The following is a 16,221-nucleotide window of genomic DNA, read 5'->3' as shown; positions in this document are numbered from 1 at the left end:
GTTTAGTCTCTTTTTTTGGGTCCATTCTTTATTTTCTCTCATTCAAGGCTTATATTGAGTATTCCCTTCTTTTTATTGGCAAATCCCCTCTTTGATTGTCATATTGATGTGTCGAGCCATCTTTCTTATCTTACGACATTTCCTCATTATGGGGCATCGTGTGCTTGAAGACTATATCCTTTAATTAGAGTTGTTGCATAGATGCCCATTATATTGAATAAGGAACATAAGAGAATGTTGATAATCAAGAGTATTCTCGAATATCACACTTGAGAAATAATCAACTTGGGGGGGGTGCTTTCACCTATGAGAAATGAACATCTCATAATCATTAAACTAACATTAGCAATTAATGTAACCACGGGAAATCTCTAGGAGATTCCTATAATTCTATCTCATATCAATTCTCTTGTTAGAGGGGTCTATGATTGCTTTCTATCATTTGATATCTTCTTCCCAATTCACATGAGGCTCTTTTGAAGCTCATAAATTTTTAGCGAACATAATGTGATATGTTTCTCACCATCTTTAGATATTCATTTATATTTCTTATACTTGCATTCCTCGTGTTCAACATTGCCTTATTTTTGGATATCTTTTTATCTTTTGCAAGTTAACTTTATCTCTTTGTAGTGTCTGTTATGATTCAATTTCATTATTTTCCTTCTTTTTTCAATGCCACTATACTAAATTAGAGAATCTATAAGAGCACATTGAGTTCCATGGTCATTGGTAGAGAGTTAATTTTTCAAATTTATTATGGCTTTAGGATAATATTCTCTCAATCCATGTTGTTAGACCTTCATAGAGAAGTGATCAACTTTAGGTATTGCACTAAAATGGGTGACCTACCCTTATTAAGGCCTTGGCCTCACTATGCAGGGTAATGTAATTAGGGGTGTAAGTAAGCTGAGCCGACATGAGCTCGACTCATTAATGAGCTCACTAATCAAGCTTATCAAGCAATGAGTTTGAGCTCGAGTCTATACTCGAGGTTGTATGTTGAATAAGTTCAAGCTCAAGCTTAGCCTGACTCGAATTATAAGCTTATTGAGCCGCTTAATTAATTTAAAATATATTTAAAAATAATTTATATTAGCTTTATATAATCTATTTTTAACTTTTTCCATTCTATATTAAAAAAAATAAAAAAGTTTAATTTAAACTAAAATTGAGCTCAACAATCGAGTCAAGCTCAAGCAATCAATCCAAGCTAGAGCCTAAATTTTTTAATGAGCTTGAGTTTGAGCTTAGTAAATGAGCTCGAGTAAAGTTCGGGATCGAGCTCGAGCTAGTAAGAACTAAACAAGCTTAGCTCGATTAGGTAGATACTCAACTTGACTCATTTAAACCCTTAAATATGGCCATGTGATAGGCCAGATCATTCGACATACCAAACTTTAAGGAAAGAGACTGCACGTATTGTCTTTGATCACCACCACCAACAACACTACGTGGGGTCAGCTACATGAATCATTTTTTATTGTATCATGTTAAGAGTCAAATTCTCATTTAAATCTAATAAAAAAAAGGTCATTTTTAATATTTTCTAATCAAGTCATTTTAGTTCTACCTCTACATTTCTTAACATAAACCACATCTAATACATCTACTTTCCTAATCGAGCCATCAGAAGACCGTCATTTTATGTGAACAAACCATCTAAGATGACTCTTTCTAATCTTATCTTCTATTACAGCTACTTGAACCTTTTCGCGTATATGCTCATTTCTTATCTTGTCTGTAAGAGTAAAGCTACTCATCCACCTGAGCATCCTCATCTCTGCAACATTTAACTTAATATTATGCTTCTCTTTTAATGACCAACATTTTGAATCATAAAGCATTCATGTCTCATGTAATAACATGTATTTTGACTATAAAAAATAAGTTTTTTAGGAGTTATTTTAAGTCTAAATCATAAATCATCTTCGTCATAAGATAGTTCTTATTGTGTTTTAATTATAATTATTTTTTATAATTTTTTAGCACTTGTGCAAATCTTTAAAAAATTAACACTTATCAGTACAAGTAGACTTTTTTGGACGGTCAGATGTCCGTTTTGCAAATCAATTTCACCAGTATTTTTCAAATAAAATAAGATATTTTATGAATATTTTTCTATAATGTTTAAAATCCAAAAAAGATTTATATTAATTTTATACTTAAAAAAGATTTAATTATATTATATTATATTATTATTTTATTCCAAATATCTAATTCAACTTTAATGCTTTTTTAAATTTCATTTTTTTTTCTTTAATCCATTTTGTTAACAGAGACATGTGAGGGAAATTTGCGAGAAAAGTGATGAGAGATAAAATAGAACTTGAATTTTGGAGTTCATAGAGCGATTTTTGTCAGTCAGACTTGTTGAAAAATTTGTTTGTCTCACTGTAAGGAACTATTGCCCTATTTTTAATTTTAATAATTTTACATTTTTGTTATTTTTCTGATTAAATTTTTATTTTTTTACAAAAAATGAGGATAATTTTATATTGGTAAAATTTGCACCGCATAACTTTTAATATATGATAGATCTCGCCAATATAAGCATTTACATAGAAACATATTGAATTTTCACTGTTAAATTAAAAGTTATGACTTTTTAAAGTAAATGCATAGCATATAAATTTGATAGATTTTTCTATATTTATAAACTTCTGCATTTCATATATGATATTGACTTACATTGTATAGAAAATATAGCATTTACATGTAAGCAATGAGAGGTTGTATGTTAACAATATAATGAATACATGTTGGCTCTTAAAATACAATATCCTGCATAAGAGCATGGGTCGATGAGCATTCATTTAAATAAAAAGGTTGGTGGCGTAATGCTAATTATATCCTATAACTAATTGACTAAATTATGCTGACGGATAGAGGATGATGACTCTTAAATGATTATTGAAAGACACCTATGAAAATAAATGATTAATAAAAAAAAATAAAAGATAAGATGAGATTGACAAATTGATAATTATGACAAATAATAGATATAGAGAAGAATGTACCATATTAAAGCTTGATTTTCCTACCTTGCTTTACATTAATAGATTGAAAGATAAAACTAAAATCGTATTGACATTAATATTGATATACCATAGCATATCATACTAGCATAACTTTTTGGGTGACTTTATTAATCATATTGATTTTATTATTAATTTTTGAGATTTTTATTGCTCATATTAAGTGATGATTGATATTGACTATAACTGAACATACATAATAATTATATGGTCTTATATTGAAAGTAATGATAGAGTTTTTGTTATTTACTAGGCTTTTATGCTCATTATGTGAATTTTTATGATTTTAGGTGAGGGAAGCGGTCAAGACCAATTAGAGTAAGGATGACAGAGATCCTCGGATTTTTAATTAATTTTATTTATATTTTTTTCTTCTTATTTTGTAGTTAGAAGTTTGTGATAGAATAGTAATTGTACTGATATCCAGATATTATATATTAATTTTGAGAATATAGTGAAATATTATGAGGTATATTATTTTTAGTTGCATTCATTGGATGTAGTTTTGTTACTGTGAGGATTTATAGAAGCTCTAGTTGATTAATTAAAAAGATAAAATAAATAATTTTCTAAATTTAATTCTAAGGCGTTACATCTTACCACCATCTTATAGAATTTTCTCTTAAATTTGAAGGGACTTTTCTATCATACAATAAACCCGATGTATTCCTCTACTTCAACCATTCAACTCAAATTCTACTAATAATATCCTCATCTATTTCACCATCAATCTAATAATATACCCAAAATATCTAAAACGTGTCTTATTAATGACTTGATCGCCCAAAGTCACAATCCCCCCACTAAATCTATTACCACTAAAATTACACTTCATATATTCAATTTTAGATCTACTTAAATGAAAACCTTTAGACTCTAAGGTTGATCTCCATAATTCAAGTATACATTCGACTCCTTTTCTAGTCTTATCAACAACAAGAATATCATTAGGAAAAACATACATTAGGATACAACCTCTTGCAAATGTCTAGTGAGAACATCCATGACTAAAGCAAAAAGATATGGGCTTAAGGCTAATCCTTGATGTAATTCAACTAAAATAGGAAAATACTTTATCAAATCACCTTGTGTTTGAACACAAGTAACAACTCCTACATACATATCCTCAATGACTTGAATATAATCATTCTTAACCTCTTTCTTTGCTAGAACTCTCCATAGAACTCTTGGAATTTCATCATATGTTTTCTTTAAATCAATAAATATCATATGTAGATCCTCATTGTCTTTGATCACCCAAAAATTTAAATTCACATAATTTCCCTTCCTTCAAGAGATGCGCTATCTACCATCAATCACCTATCGCTTCAGGTCACTGACTTTCTCCCACCTCCCATGAGAGGGACAATCTTGATAGTCTATAATAGTCCACTAGTTTTTTTAGTCATTAGTCATTTAGTTTCTTTTCATCTCCAATTTTGAGAAAAGGTGTCCTTTTCTTATTTAGGATTATATATGATTAGTAGAAATTATTTAAATTAAGATTAGCAACATACATTTTTTTATTTATATATAAGAAATCATGTCTTTTATGGGTTATTTTTTATTCTTTTAATTTTGTTATGATCTTTCAAAAGTAAAAGAATAAGTTCTTTTCCATTATTATTATGATATGGGACACATAATAATGCTATTCATGATGAGCTCAAAACAATAAACTAACAAATACATCTATAATAAAATATAAATGGCGATGTTATTGAATACTCAAAACAAGAAAGGTGTCCACACTTGTATATTATTCTAACTTGCATTTAATATTAAACAATATAAATATTTAGTAGAATGCTTTGGTTTAAAATTAATTCATAAAATTAATATGAATATTTTTTTTGCTTGCATTTTTAATCAGGATTTTAAATAGTTTAAGAATAGTGGATGCTTGATTTCCTAAGTTTCACTCTCCTCAATAAATTCACATTAAAAATAATGTTATGTTACCCCCACCTATTATTTTTTTTTAAATAATTAATATGTTATAAGAGAATGTTAGAGATATATAAAGTCTAATAATTTTATCATCAATGAATAATGTAAAGCAATTCAACTATAATTGATGCACCAACTACATGGTGGCCTTTGGGGAGGACTATAGGCTATATCCTCTATTGTGGTGGTGATTTAAGCATGGATAGAGAAATGCACAAACATATCACCTTATTGGTTGATCCAATTAGAAGTAACTTATGGTGGGTCATCTATAAACTGTGGCCTAGCTAAAATGGTGGGTCATCTATCAACTATCATGAAAACTAACATCTTGTCATATATTCTTAGAGTCGTTAAGGTGGTGTTACAAGAGAAAATAAAAATTGAATCAAATCATGATAAACTTAATAAAGTGATCAAGACAACAAAAAAGGAAAGAAGAAATCTTCTTTGAAGATAATTTTAATCAAGGAAAGTGTAAAAATAAAGGAAAGTGAGCAACACAGCTCACCTAGGCCTGTTGGTTGAGAGCTTATGCTTCCAACTAAGAGGTCTTGGGTTCGAGTCATTGTGTATGCATTGTGTGTGTGAGTTTGCCTTAAAAGGAAAGTGAGCAAATATCTAAAAAAATAGAACAAGGTCCTCACCAATAAAGTATTCAAAATTTTGTGGGCTTTGAAAAAGCCTCATGAGTTCCCATATTAGAATAAAGGTTAGTGAAAATAAAGACTAACATACTTTAAGACAAGTTTGTGTGAGTCATTGAAAGATAGATTAGAATATATATCCTAAATATTTTCATGTTATTAATTACATTATATGTGTGATGTTTGAGAATACTCTCGATTGGATTGTTAACTTGTGCTTCTAATTCAACATAAAATGAAGTTCTATTTTGTAATCATAGAAAAAGAGTCTTTGGCTTGAGAATGATTAATCAAACAAAATAGCCCCTTAGTAGAGTATAATAGCACAATAAACAATAATACCAATATAATGATATAGATTAGTATCTTATGTTAAAAAATATAGGTGATAGTAAATCAAATTGACTGAGGATAAAATGGGATGCATGAAGTTTCATCAAAGTCTTGTTATCTACGAAGGGGCTAGGAAAAGGAGATGAAGAAGAGGATGCTGAAGGTGCAGGTCTTTTAATCTAGAAGAAGAATTACCCAAAAGAGAGGGAATAATCCTATAAAATCACATAGGTTGGATTGAAGGAATTAAACCACAAAAAGATTATTTACACTTTTTCCAACAATTAAAGTGAAAGAAGTCCAAATTGGGCTCACTGTACCTCAAGAGGACATGTGGACTGAAATAGATAATGAAATGGGACTTGCACTAATATCTACAATAAGTATCATACTATGTCTAATAGTGATGATATGTAAAATTATTTTTTCATCATCCTAGAGGATGCTCATGGTAACACTTATGTTCCAACCAAAGTGATCAATAAAAATGATGATATGTTTTACATCCTTTAGAAAGGATATGCTTTAAATATCCTCTAATTTTGCTTACACAATTTTCAAATCCATATTATTAAGTATCAAAGCAATAAGAGATGGGTTAAAGATTAGCAATAGAAGATCATTTATAACTTTTCCATATAGACATGACAAACTAATATGCAAATGAGAGTTCACATAAAAATAATTAATGCATTGTTATCTAGATAAACTTACATACAATATGATTATACATTAAAAACTATTTATAAACTACTAATGTTGTAATAAAACAAAAAATATCATAGAACCTCACCCTCAAGCTTCTAACTTATCACTTAAAAGGAACTTTACCATAAATATATTGCATCTTATCAGCCGTTGTATACAATATTTATTAGATAAATGAATGTGTAAGTGCATATCATATCCAAAAAAAATATGCAAGAAATGAAACAAAGAAATATAAATAAAAATTTATCGATTTGATAAATCTACGTATGGCATTAAAATGGTACCAAGGGAAAGAGGTCTACCTAACTAATCTAATTCATGTGTGAGGTAAATGTTTGGATAAGGAATTATTAGATTCCACAGAGTAATTAGATGGTATTGGACAACAAATTGTCCAACATGTATGTGTGAGATCTTATATGGATACAACATTTTTATTGCTCGAGAACCAAAGTGTACGTTGGCGTTAATTGTGAGCATAGACAGTATATCCGGTAGATGACATCAATGAAAATTTCAAGTGGAACACAATTCAGGTTGATTTGTTAGCAAGCATTTTGGATTATGTCAATTAATTTTTTAGTTGCAAAACAACAATGAAAATAATGTGTGGCAATTGATGGGTGATGGTTCTATAACTTCGTAGATTTATATAATAAAGCCCTTCCTTTGAATGGGATATAGAAGGGTACCCTAAAAGATTACTTGGGTTTGGACAATCCTCCAAGCATAAGATGACTAGAGGAGGGAGATTGAGTGAAGGACTTGACTATGGCACAAAAATAGTAAGAAAAGACACTCTTTAAAGAGGGGGTGGGTTGTTTATACTTGCGTTAATTTGAGGACAGGGCTAAAGCATTGTTCCTAGTGCTCCTTGAGCATTATCAATAAGGGCCAACTTCACAAGAGCTAAAAGAGATGAAGGAACACAAGGGAAACATAAAATAATGTAGGGAGAGAAGATCTCAAGGCTTCCATGGGTAGAGATAGAAAAAATTGGGAGTTAGAGGCCAAAAGAACTAAAAAAATGACTAAGAGATATCTCTATAGCAAAACTAACAGAAAAGGTTCTTTTACCCTTTTTAAAAGGCTTCAGAAATAAAGAATCGCTCGACCTAAAAAAAATGGCATATTGAGATGAGTCACTTCAAGGGGCAACATCTTAGGAAGGATATAATTTCAAATTAGGGCCTATTAGATAATATTTTCTTGGTGCGTACATTATTTTATTATCATTTTAATTATTTTTTAAAGGATAAAATCAAAAATAAGAAATGATCCCAATCATCACCTTAGAAAATGGATGCAATTTTTTATTGAGAACTAAATCTTTGTAAAAAAATTATGTTCTCAGGCTTTTTAATTCGTACCAACATTTATCACCTTCACCTTTACATTCATAACCTGCACAATTCACCCCTTAAAAATTTACAAAATTTCACCTTTCTTCAGTTGAATCAAATTTTTCAAAGCCTTCTTTAATTTAAAATTTTGTAATTAAATACCTTCACACCTCTTGCATGGGTGTGCACAAGAGCCACTACTACAAAGGAGTCCACTAAATTTAGGGGTTGCTAAAAAAACAGTATAAATGAAATACATTGTAAAAAGAATATTTTAGAGTTATTTGAATGAGTGTAAAAAAAATTCAAATGAATGATTTTTTTAATTTGATTTGAAGCAAAATGAATATAGTGTAAACTTTAATGATGTCGGGCGGCAACGGGTGACGAGCGTTGGGTGGTGGTGGTGGTGGTCGGTGGGGTGGTAGCAATGGTGGCTGATGGCAAGTGGCCGACGGCTAGCGGTGGTGGTGGAAGCCAGAGGGTGATGGTGGTGGCCGGCGGTGATTACTAACGGTTGGCGGCTGCGATGGCTGTTGGTGGTGATCAGGGGATGGTGGTGGCAGAAGAAGGGTGGTTGCGGTGGCCACTGGCAGGTGACGGTGGTGGCAGTTCCGATCAGTGGTAGTCAAATGAATTTACTTGCAATGTAAACCGTTATCGCTCAAAACTAGACGAGTTTGATTTACCTTAAAAATGAACTAGAATAATTTTCACAACATTTACTTCACTTCGTATTCTTTTTTCATCTAACCAAATATCAAACTTTTCAAAACCATTACATTCATTTTTATTTTCACATATTTTATTTCTAACCAAAAAACCCCTTAAGAACTGATGCAGAATGTTCAACCATTACATACAATAATAAGCTTTTTTTTCAAAGGACCTTATAAGAGGATATGTCTCTCCATCTTTGCGACTCCATCATAAAACTATTCTTATTATCTAAAGAATCACAATCTCAAATCTTCCTAAAACCCAATTCATGTTCATTGAAAATTTTATAAGCACGTTAAATCTCTCTGTTACAGTACTGTTTATTTGCCTTCTCTTTTAATTTGCTAAATGAATTGCCTCAAGCAATAATGAACTGTCAGATGGCAATGTTTAAGGTAATATTTGAATTTTCAGTCCTGAATCAATCTTAGGCTTCGTTTGCTTTCTTACAGCAATAAGAAAACCGTCACAAACGAAACCTTAACCTATAAGCCCAATGCCGCATTGCACCATTTCAATAAAACTGATTCAATGTAGATAAGAAATGTAGTGACAATAAAAAAAAATAAAATCTTATTTATTATAAAGGATATGAAGATAATAGACTTGTCTCCAATCAAATCATCAAACAACCACATAAGGAAGAAATTACAACTTATTGCACAATGGCACATACAAAAGTAAAACTACCAGTTTTCAACAAAAAAAGAATTAAATTAAATATATAAACAATAACCAATTCATGTTAACAAGTCTGTATTCGAATCAAGACTTTAATGTCAAAATTGTTAGCAATATACAGGACTGCTATCATTTCCTCCTTTGGTCTCTTGTTACAAAAAATTAGTAAAAACAAAAGCAACTTTGACAGATAGAGAGAGAATATCAGAAGGCATTAGAAACTATTGGGGAATATTGCCTCAGAAGTAGGGCAACCCATTGAACTCTCATGTCATTATCAGATTAGAAGAACTCTTCACTAATAGAACCTCTCAAGAAAATTTATGTTGACGGTTCTGAGGGATTATGCGCCTCAATGTCTACATGTCTGATTCCTGGAACAATCCTTTGAATCTCAGTTTCAAGTCTGTCGACTTCACTCCCTAAGGCTTCAACAAGACCCTCACCTGCCATTATTCCGCCGTTTATTAGAACTAATCATCAAGGTTGTGAAAATCGGACTGGACAACGAACCGAAAAAAGGAGAGGTTTACGGTTCGATCGGTCGAACCAGATGACGCAATAAATAATAATCTTATTAAAATTAATAAACTAAAGTATATTGTTTAGAATTTAATTAAAACAAAAATAAATTTTTTATATAAACTAGCTGGTTCTTTCAAACCCGGACTAGTTTTGCGGTTCACCGGTTGAACCGCCGGTTCAATCCGGTCAAATGCAGAGCCGGTTTTGTAAGCTGGATTGGACCGGTCATAAGACCGGTTCACGGTTGAACCGACCGGTTCGGTCTGATTTTCAAAACAGTGCTAATTACATCATGCTTAAGAGAGACCTCTCATGCTTGCAATTTGGATTAACTTTCAAGAAATAATATGAATGGTATGCATACCATAGTTTGCCATAGCTTTAAGCAATTCACAATCATCACCACATTCTGCAGCCTCTCGAAACTATAGGAATTAAGGAATTAAAAAAAAGTTAGTAGCAGTGACATCACTAGCATAAATGTTGCATTATCAATTAGAAAGTTACCGTCAACTAGAAGTTGATGGGCCAATTAATTATAGGTGACAATCTGGTACACCCAAAAAGGGCAAATGTTTGCAGAAATTAAAAAAAAAAAGACAATATAAAAGAGTTCCTCAAACTAAATAATGCACTCATCATTCATGATTTTTGCAATGATGTCAAAGTATCCCACGTATAAGAGATAATAATAGCGTATCCACATCATGGAGTGCTCTTGCTACTGATTCAAATAGATTTCCTGGTTAATTAGGACGTTAGAGTAAATGCTGTTATTTGTCCAAGTTTCGGGCCGTTAGGAACATATTGGTTTGCTAAGTCAATCCCTATATTGGCTTCATAGCTCAACAAGATTGTGGAGAGGTTAAGTCTGGACCAAATTTGAGAAATAAGACAAATTACTTGAGAGTAATTAAGTTCATATTAGGCAAATGAATTTTATGTTCGAACATGTAAGCCCAAAGATTTTAACAATAAATGATACAAATCATATAGTTGACTTTGCGGTAGCAACTTGACCAAAGATATTTTGACCACTAGATTATAGTGAAATCTAACTGTTTTTTTCTTTTTTAGATTCAAGCAAGTAGGGTATAGAACTCAAAAAACATGTAAGAGTAAGATTGTGGAAAAATACATGCTTCTCTAATGTTATTATTAAAAATTATTATATTTAAAGATGTTATTATATCAACATTATTTAATATTTATTAGTAATTATAGTATTTATTATTATAAAATATCTTAGTTATTGAAGATATTTTTTTATTGTATTTTTTTTCTTGCTCTCTTTCTTGTCTTTATATAGACATGCTTGTACTAGCACCATAATCAATGAATTAAAGTGCAGCGCTTCCTCACTATTCTTTTTAAGTGAATTATAGTAATAAAAGTGCGGGAGGAATTGAAAACTAAACCTACATCATCATTTTTCTTTTTAAGTGAATTATAGTAAGGATTTATGTGTTTTTTTTATTTGCTATCTGAAACTGAATGGTGAATCTAGTTGTTGGTTTTTACTAATTTCTAATATATATATTTTAGCTCACATCACACATGTACTATTTTGCTCTTACTATTCTCTATTTTTTTGTTTCAAAGAGCGTGGATTTAGGATTAAACAAACTCGTAATTCGATCATGCCATGGTGAAAGTGAAGCGCAAGCCCCAGAAACGACCTTGGGAGCAATGACAACAGCGAAACTTACACAAAGGGTGGCTTAAAAACAGCGGACGTTTTAGTTGTTCGTGGAATTTTAACTGGAACAAAATGTTGCTTTTGTTGTGCTGATAATGAAACAACTTCCCATCTTTTATGCAATTTTACTTTTAGCATTATCAAGAAATTCCTTCCCTTGGTTGGGTAATCACCGTTTGCGCCCTAATCTTATTCAAGCTCTGGATAGTGTTTTGGATCAAGGGCTCTCAGGTTATCAGATCAGTTATTTCTTATTAACTAGTTGTGCTACTGTGTACTTTATTTGGAGGGCTAAAAATGACAGACTGTTTGGTGGCATTTTTGACTGTCAAGCCACAATCTCCGCTAAGATCAATCAAGCAGTTATCAGGAAAACTGCTAAGTGGAAGCACGTCCAGAACGATTACTAATGGATTCTCTATCTTGTTCGTTGATTGGGTTTTGTATTGCCGGCAATTCTTTTTTGAAGGACAATGATGATCGCTGCCTTTGCAGCAGCCCTTTGGACGGTCTTGTTGGCAACCAAGGGCATGGCTATGGTGCATTCCCTCCGGGTTTTTGACCCTATTCGTGTTCACCATTATGCCTCCTGAGTCCTTATAGTTACTTTAGTGCTCTCTGTTTCTTCTCAATTGTAATTTTTTTTGTGTTTGGCTACTCTTTTTGTTGTTGAGTGCCAAGACTATAGTTTTTTTCTTTACTTGTAATTTTCTTTTTCATCAATGATAACGGGCTTTGCCCCTAAATTTCACAAAAAAAAACTTACACAAAGGGAAGATCATTGTTTCAAAAGCAAATATTCAATCTTGACCTCTCAATCAAGTTTTTCTGACTTGCTAATTTATTTTGTTCTTCATAATATTGCTGGTGAGATGAACAAGTGATTTTGGTCAATTACATACTCTGCAAACATTTTATTTTCCGTAGTTGTATGTGTCTAGGAATATGTACCTAAGTTGAAGTCTACATGAAAATTGGGCATAATAGCTGTTTCTAAAGAACATGCATATTTAAGTTGAATATATGACTCATTCCATTGAAACAGCCAAGATTCCGATCATGCCATTATTTTCATTTATTGCAGTTTATATTTACCTTTTTAGTCTTACCACATTAGGTTATCATTCAAGTTAGGTGTTAATACACCTATTATATAATTTTATATCTATAAATATTGTACAATCTCCTTAGTGTAAAGATTATTTTTTTTTTCTCAATTATAATCTCGAATAACACTGCCGTTGCCAGGTCCCAAGTTCTGGATGAGAAAAGTGGAGGGTTGCGTTAGGTAGTCGACAGTCAGCGTAAAACTTGTCGAACAATAATGACATGACCTTTCTTTATTAGATTTAAACGAGAATTTGACTTTTAATAGGACACAATGAAGAAAAAAGATTCATGTAGCCGACCCCACGTAGTGGGATAAAGGCTTGATGTTGTTGTTGTTGTAATTATAATCTCATATATGGCATTAGAGCCACACATCTCAATTGAGTTTTCTCTATGATGCACCCACACTCCTCCTCAAAGAGGTATGCAATGTCCAACACGTATTAGACGCGCCAAAGACGTTTCCAATTAAAAAATATTAAAAATAAATTGGAAAGGCATGTCTGACACGTGTATTATATATTTTATGAAAATTTTTAAATATAATTTTATGTACTTCAAATTTTATTTATTAAAAATAAAAATTAAATTTATTATTTGCACTCCACAGCCCCAAATAAATCATCTATATGCAATATCTCATTCTCCAAATATTCTCATTTTAATTTCTCAAGCAGGTTACGACTAAGGTTTCACAACAACGTATGATGCCCTCTCTCTAATACCATCATAACAACAATATTTTAAAACCATCTCAACATTGAAATCTGATGTTGTCTTTACATTGGCAATCGATGCTAGCAATTTATACACCCACAATCACAACCTCTCAACATCTCATTTTTGTCTAACATCATCTCAACATCGATGACCAACGTCGTCTTCACATCGAGGGTAGACACTATCTCGACATCGATGTCCAATGTCCATTACACAACATCGATACCTGACTTTAACAGTATTGTCATCTCCGCTCTCGATGTCTGACATAACATCCACGTCCGACTCTCAACAACCTAATATTAATCATTTTAAGTACATATTCTAGTTAAATGGTTTATTATTTCTCAATTATTCTTAATATTTTTGATTATTCAATTTCTATACACTATTTTTAAGATATAAAAATTATCATATTGTATCCGATTGGTATCCTATTTTTTTAATAATTTGACGTGTCTCATATCCATGTGGTGTCATATCCACATCACTGTGTCCATACCTATGCATCATAGGTTTTTCTCTTATTCTTCCACAGCCAGCTCCCCTTCAACCATCTCCTCCAACACAAATGCTTATATTATTCATAACCCATTTGACAGATCTCAATTTCTCATTGCCATTAATACCAAAATGCAAATTAAACTCACTTCATCCAACAACTCATCATGGTAATTTAAATTTCATACTACTCTTATTGGGTATGATCTTCTGGGATTCATCGATGGATCTTATCCATATCCATCACAAACCTTAACCACAAGTGATGAAAATGTTCCAAACCCTGCCTACTCACCATGGATCTAATAGGACCAACTTATTTTTAGTGCCACTGTAGGCTCCATCTCTCCTAAGTTGATTTTCTTGATTGTTTCATCTTATACAATGCAAGAGGCATGGAACACACTTGCAAATACCTTTGCCAAATCATCTCGAGAGCCTCTCACACAACTTAAAAAAGAGCTTTGTGATAGGAAATACTTGAGTTCGCAAGTAACCCTAAGGTAATACTTGAGTTCGCAAGCAATCCTAATCCAAACCAGTGAAAATTTAACAGCGAAACTGCTGTCCACAACAGTTTAACAGCAGGAAACACAGAAAATCTGAGAGAAAACGCAGTATAACTCATAGGGAAACGAAGCAAACACTTTTATTTCAATAGAAGATGAAAAGCACTTGCAAGATACAACTTTCCTTCAATTCGAGAGGAAGGAAAAACTCTCCAACGATCTCCGGCAAAGCCAAGAGCCCAAGAACACCCAACCCTAGATCTCAAAATAATTCAAATTCAAGATGATCCCTAATTCTCTCATAACTCACTAATTAAAGCAAAAGGAAAGATACAAATTACATAAACACCCTCCTCATTCAAAAATTCCCTCCAACGAAATGCTCAAACTCCGCCTAGCCCGCTCTCTTCTTCCGTCGTTTCTGCGATCAGGTTCCGCCCGGCTTTGGACCCACGGGTGTAGAACCGGACCGGTCCAGCTGCGACCGGTCCAAGCGTAACACTTTGCCTTCTTAATAAGGAAATAGAAGCAATCACTGAATACATGCAGTACGTCAAAATTATTGTCGATGAACTGCCTATTGTTGGCCATCCAATTGACGAAGATGATCTCACACAAAAAATTCTAAGGGGTCTTGATGATGAACATAAAAATCTTTGCTATATATGCGTGCGCATGAGACCCCAATCTCCTTTGAAGAGTTACATGAAAACTCATAAACTTTGAATCTCATCTCCCAATTGGAGCACGAAAGAAAATGACTTTCTTAAACATGCCTGCCACAACCTACCATGCTAAAAAATCTAACCACTCAACCAAAAACCTACCCAACCAAAAAAATTGTCCTCCATCCCAAAAACACACCCAAATCTTCACCAGACCAACAAAGTTCAAACCCACCATCATCGTCACTATCTTGGCAAATGCCATTTTTTTCAACAACAAGATCATTCAGCACAACAATGTATCCACTTTACCTATACAACAACTTCCTTAAAATCCAAATCAAATACATCCTCCCCCATCATGATCATGTCGCATATCCTCTAGCATCCTCTAAAACGAAATGGCTCTAATGCTTCTCACCATATCACGAATGATCTCCAAAATCTATCAATGCACTCGGAGAATCCTATTACAGAAAAAAATTATATTGGTGATTGTAAAAGACTTCATATCACTCACACTAGCTAACAACTATATTTTCTTCTTTTCCAAATCATTCCTCTTAAATAATGTTCTTTGTGTTCCCTCTATGAAAAAGAACTTTATTTTTTTTACACAATGTTGCTCAAAAAATAATATCTCTATTGAATTCTCACCACATTATTTTCATGTGAAGGCATTCATTCGGGAAACATACTAGTGCAAGGTGAAACTAAAGACTGTGTTTATGAGTAGCCTCGTTCATCATCCAACAAACAATCAGTGATTGCCTTCTCTGCCACTAAAACCTCCATTCATCAATGGCATCTTCATCATTCGTTCATCAAAATCCTAAGTTACTTAACCTCTTGTTATAAACTATCATTATGTAACTCAAATGTATCATAACTTGTGTGAAATTCATGCTGTTGTAATAAAGCTTACAAGTTATCATTTCATTCATCCTTGTTGACCTCAATAACATATAAAAAAAATGAAAATGAAATAAATGGATACATGAATCCATAAATCTTGCTCAAATCCCGGCTAAAATCCACAAAAATCCGGCTCAAAACCCGCTGAAAAAAC

The 16,221-nt window shown here is 32.3% G+C and overlaps 1 protein-coding gene across 2 annotated transcripts in view; it reads right to left on the bottom strand.

Moving 5' to 3' along the window:
* Positions 1-9,435: 9,435 nt before the first annotated feature.
* The window catches only part of LOC110106888 (metal tolerance protein C4), a 38,785-nt gene continuing 31,999 nt past the window's right edge, over positions 9,436-16,221 (bottom strand). For both annotated transcript variants that reach the window (XM_020836967.2, XM_020836966.2), the window contains exons 12-13: positions 10,313-10,373; positions 9,436-9,869 (exon numbers count right to left, since the gene is read on the bottom strand). In XM_020836967.2, coding sequence (XP_020692626.1) covers positions 9,745-9,869; positions 10,313-10,373 — 186 coding nt within the window. In that variant the 3' untranslated portion in view covers positions 9,436-9,744. The remainder of the gene's footprint in view (positions 9,870-10,312; positions 10,374-16,221) is intronic.

Source organism: Dendrobium catenatum, unplaced genomic scaffold, assembly GCF_001605985.2.
Source record: "Dendrobium catenatum unplaced genomic scaffold, ASM160598v2 fragScaff_scaffold_1446, whole genome shotgun sequence".
Taxonomy (NCBI): domain Eukaryota; kingdom Viridiplantae; phylum Streptophyta; class Magnoliopsida; order Asparagales; family Orchidaceae; genus Dendrobium; species Dendrobium catenatum.
This window is presented reverse-complemented; position numbering and strand designations above follow the sequence as displayed.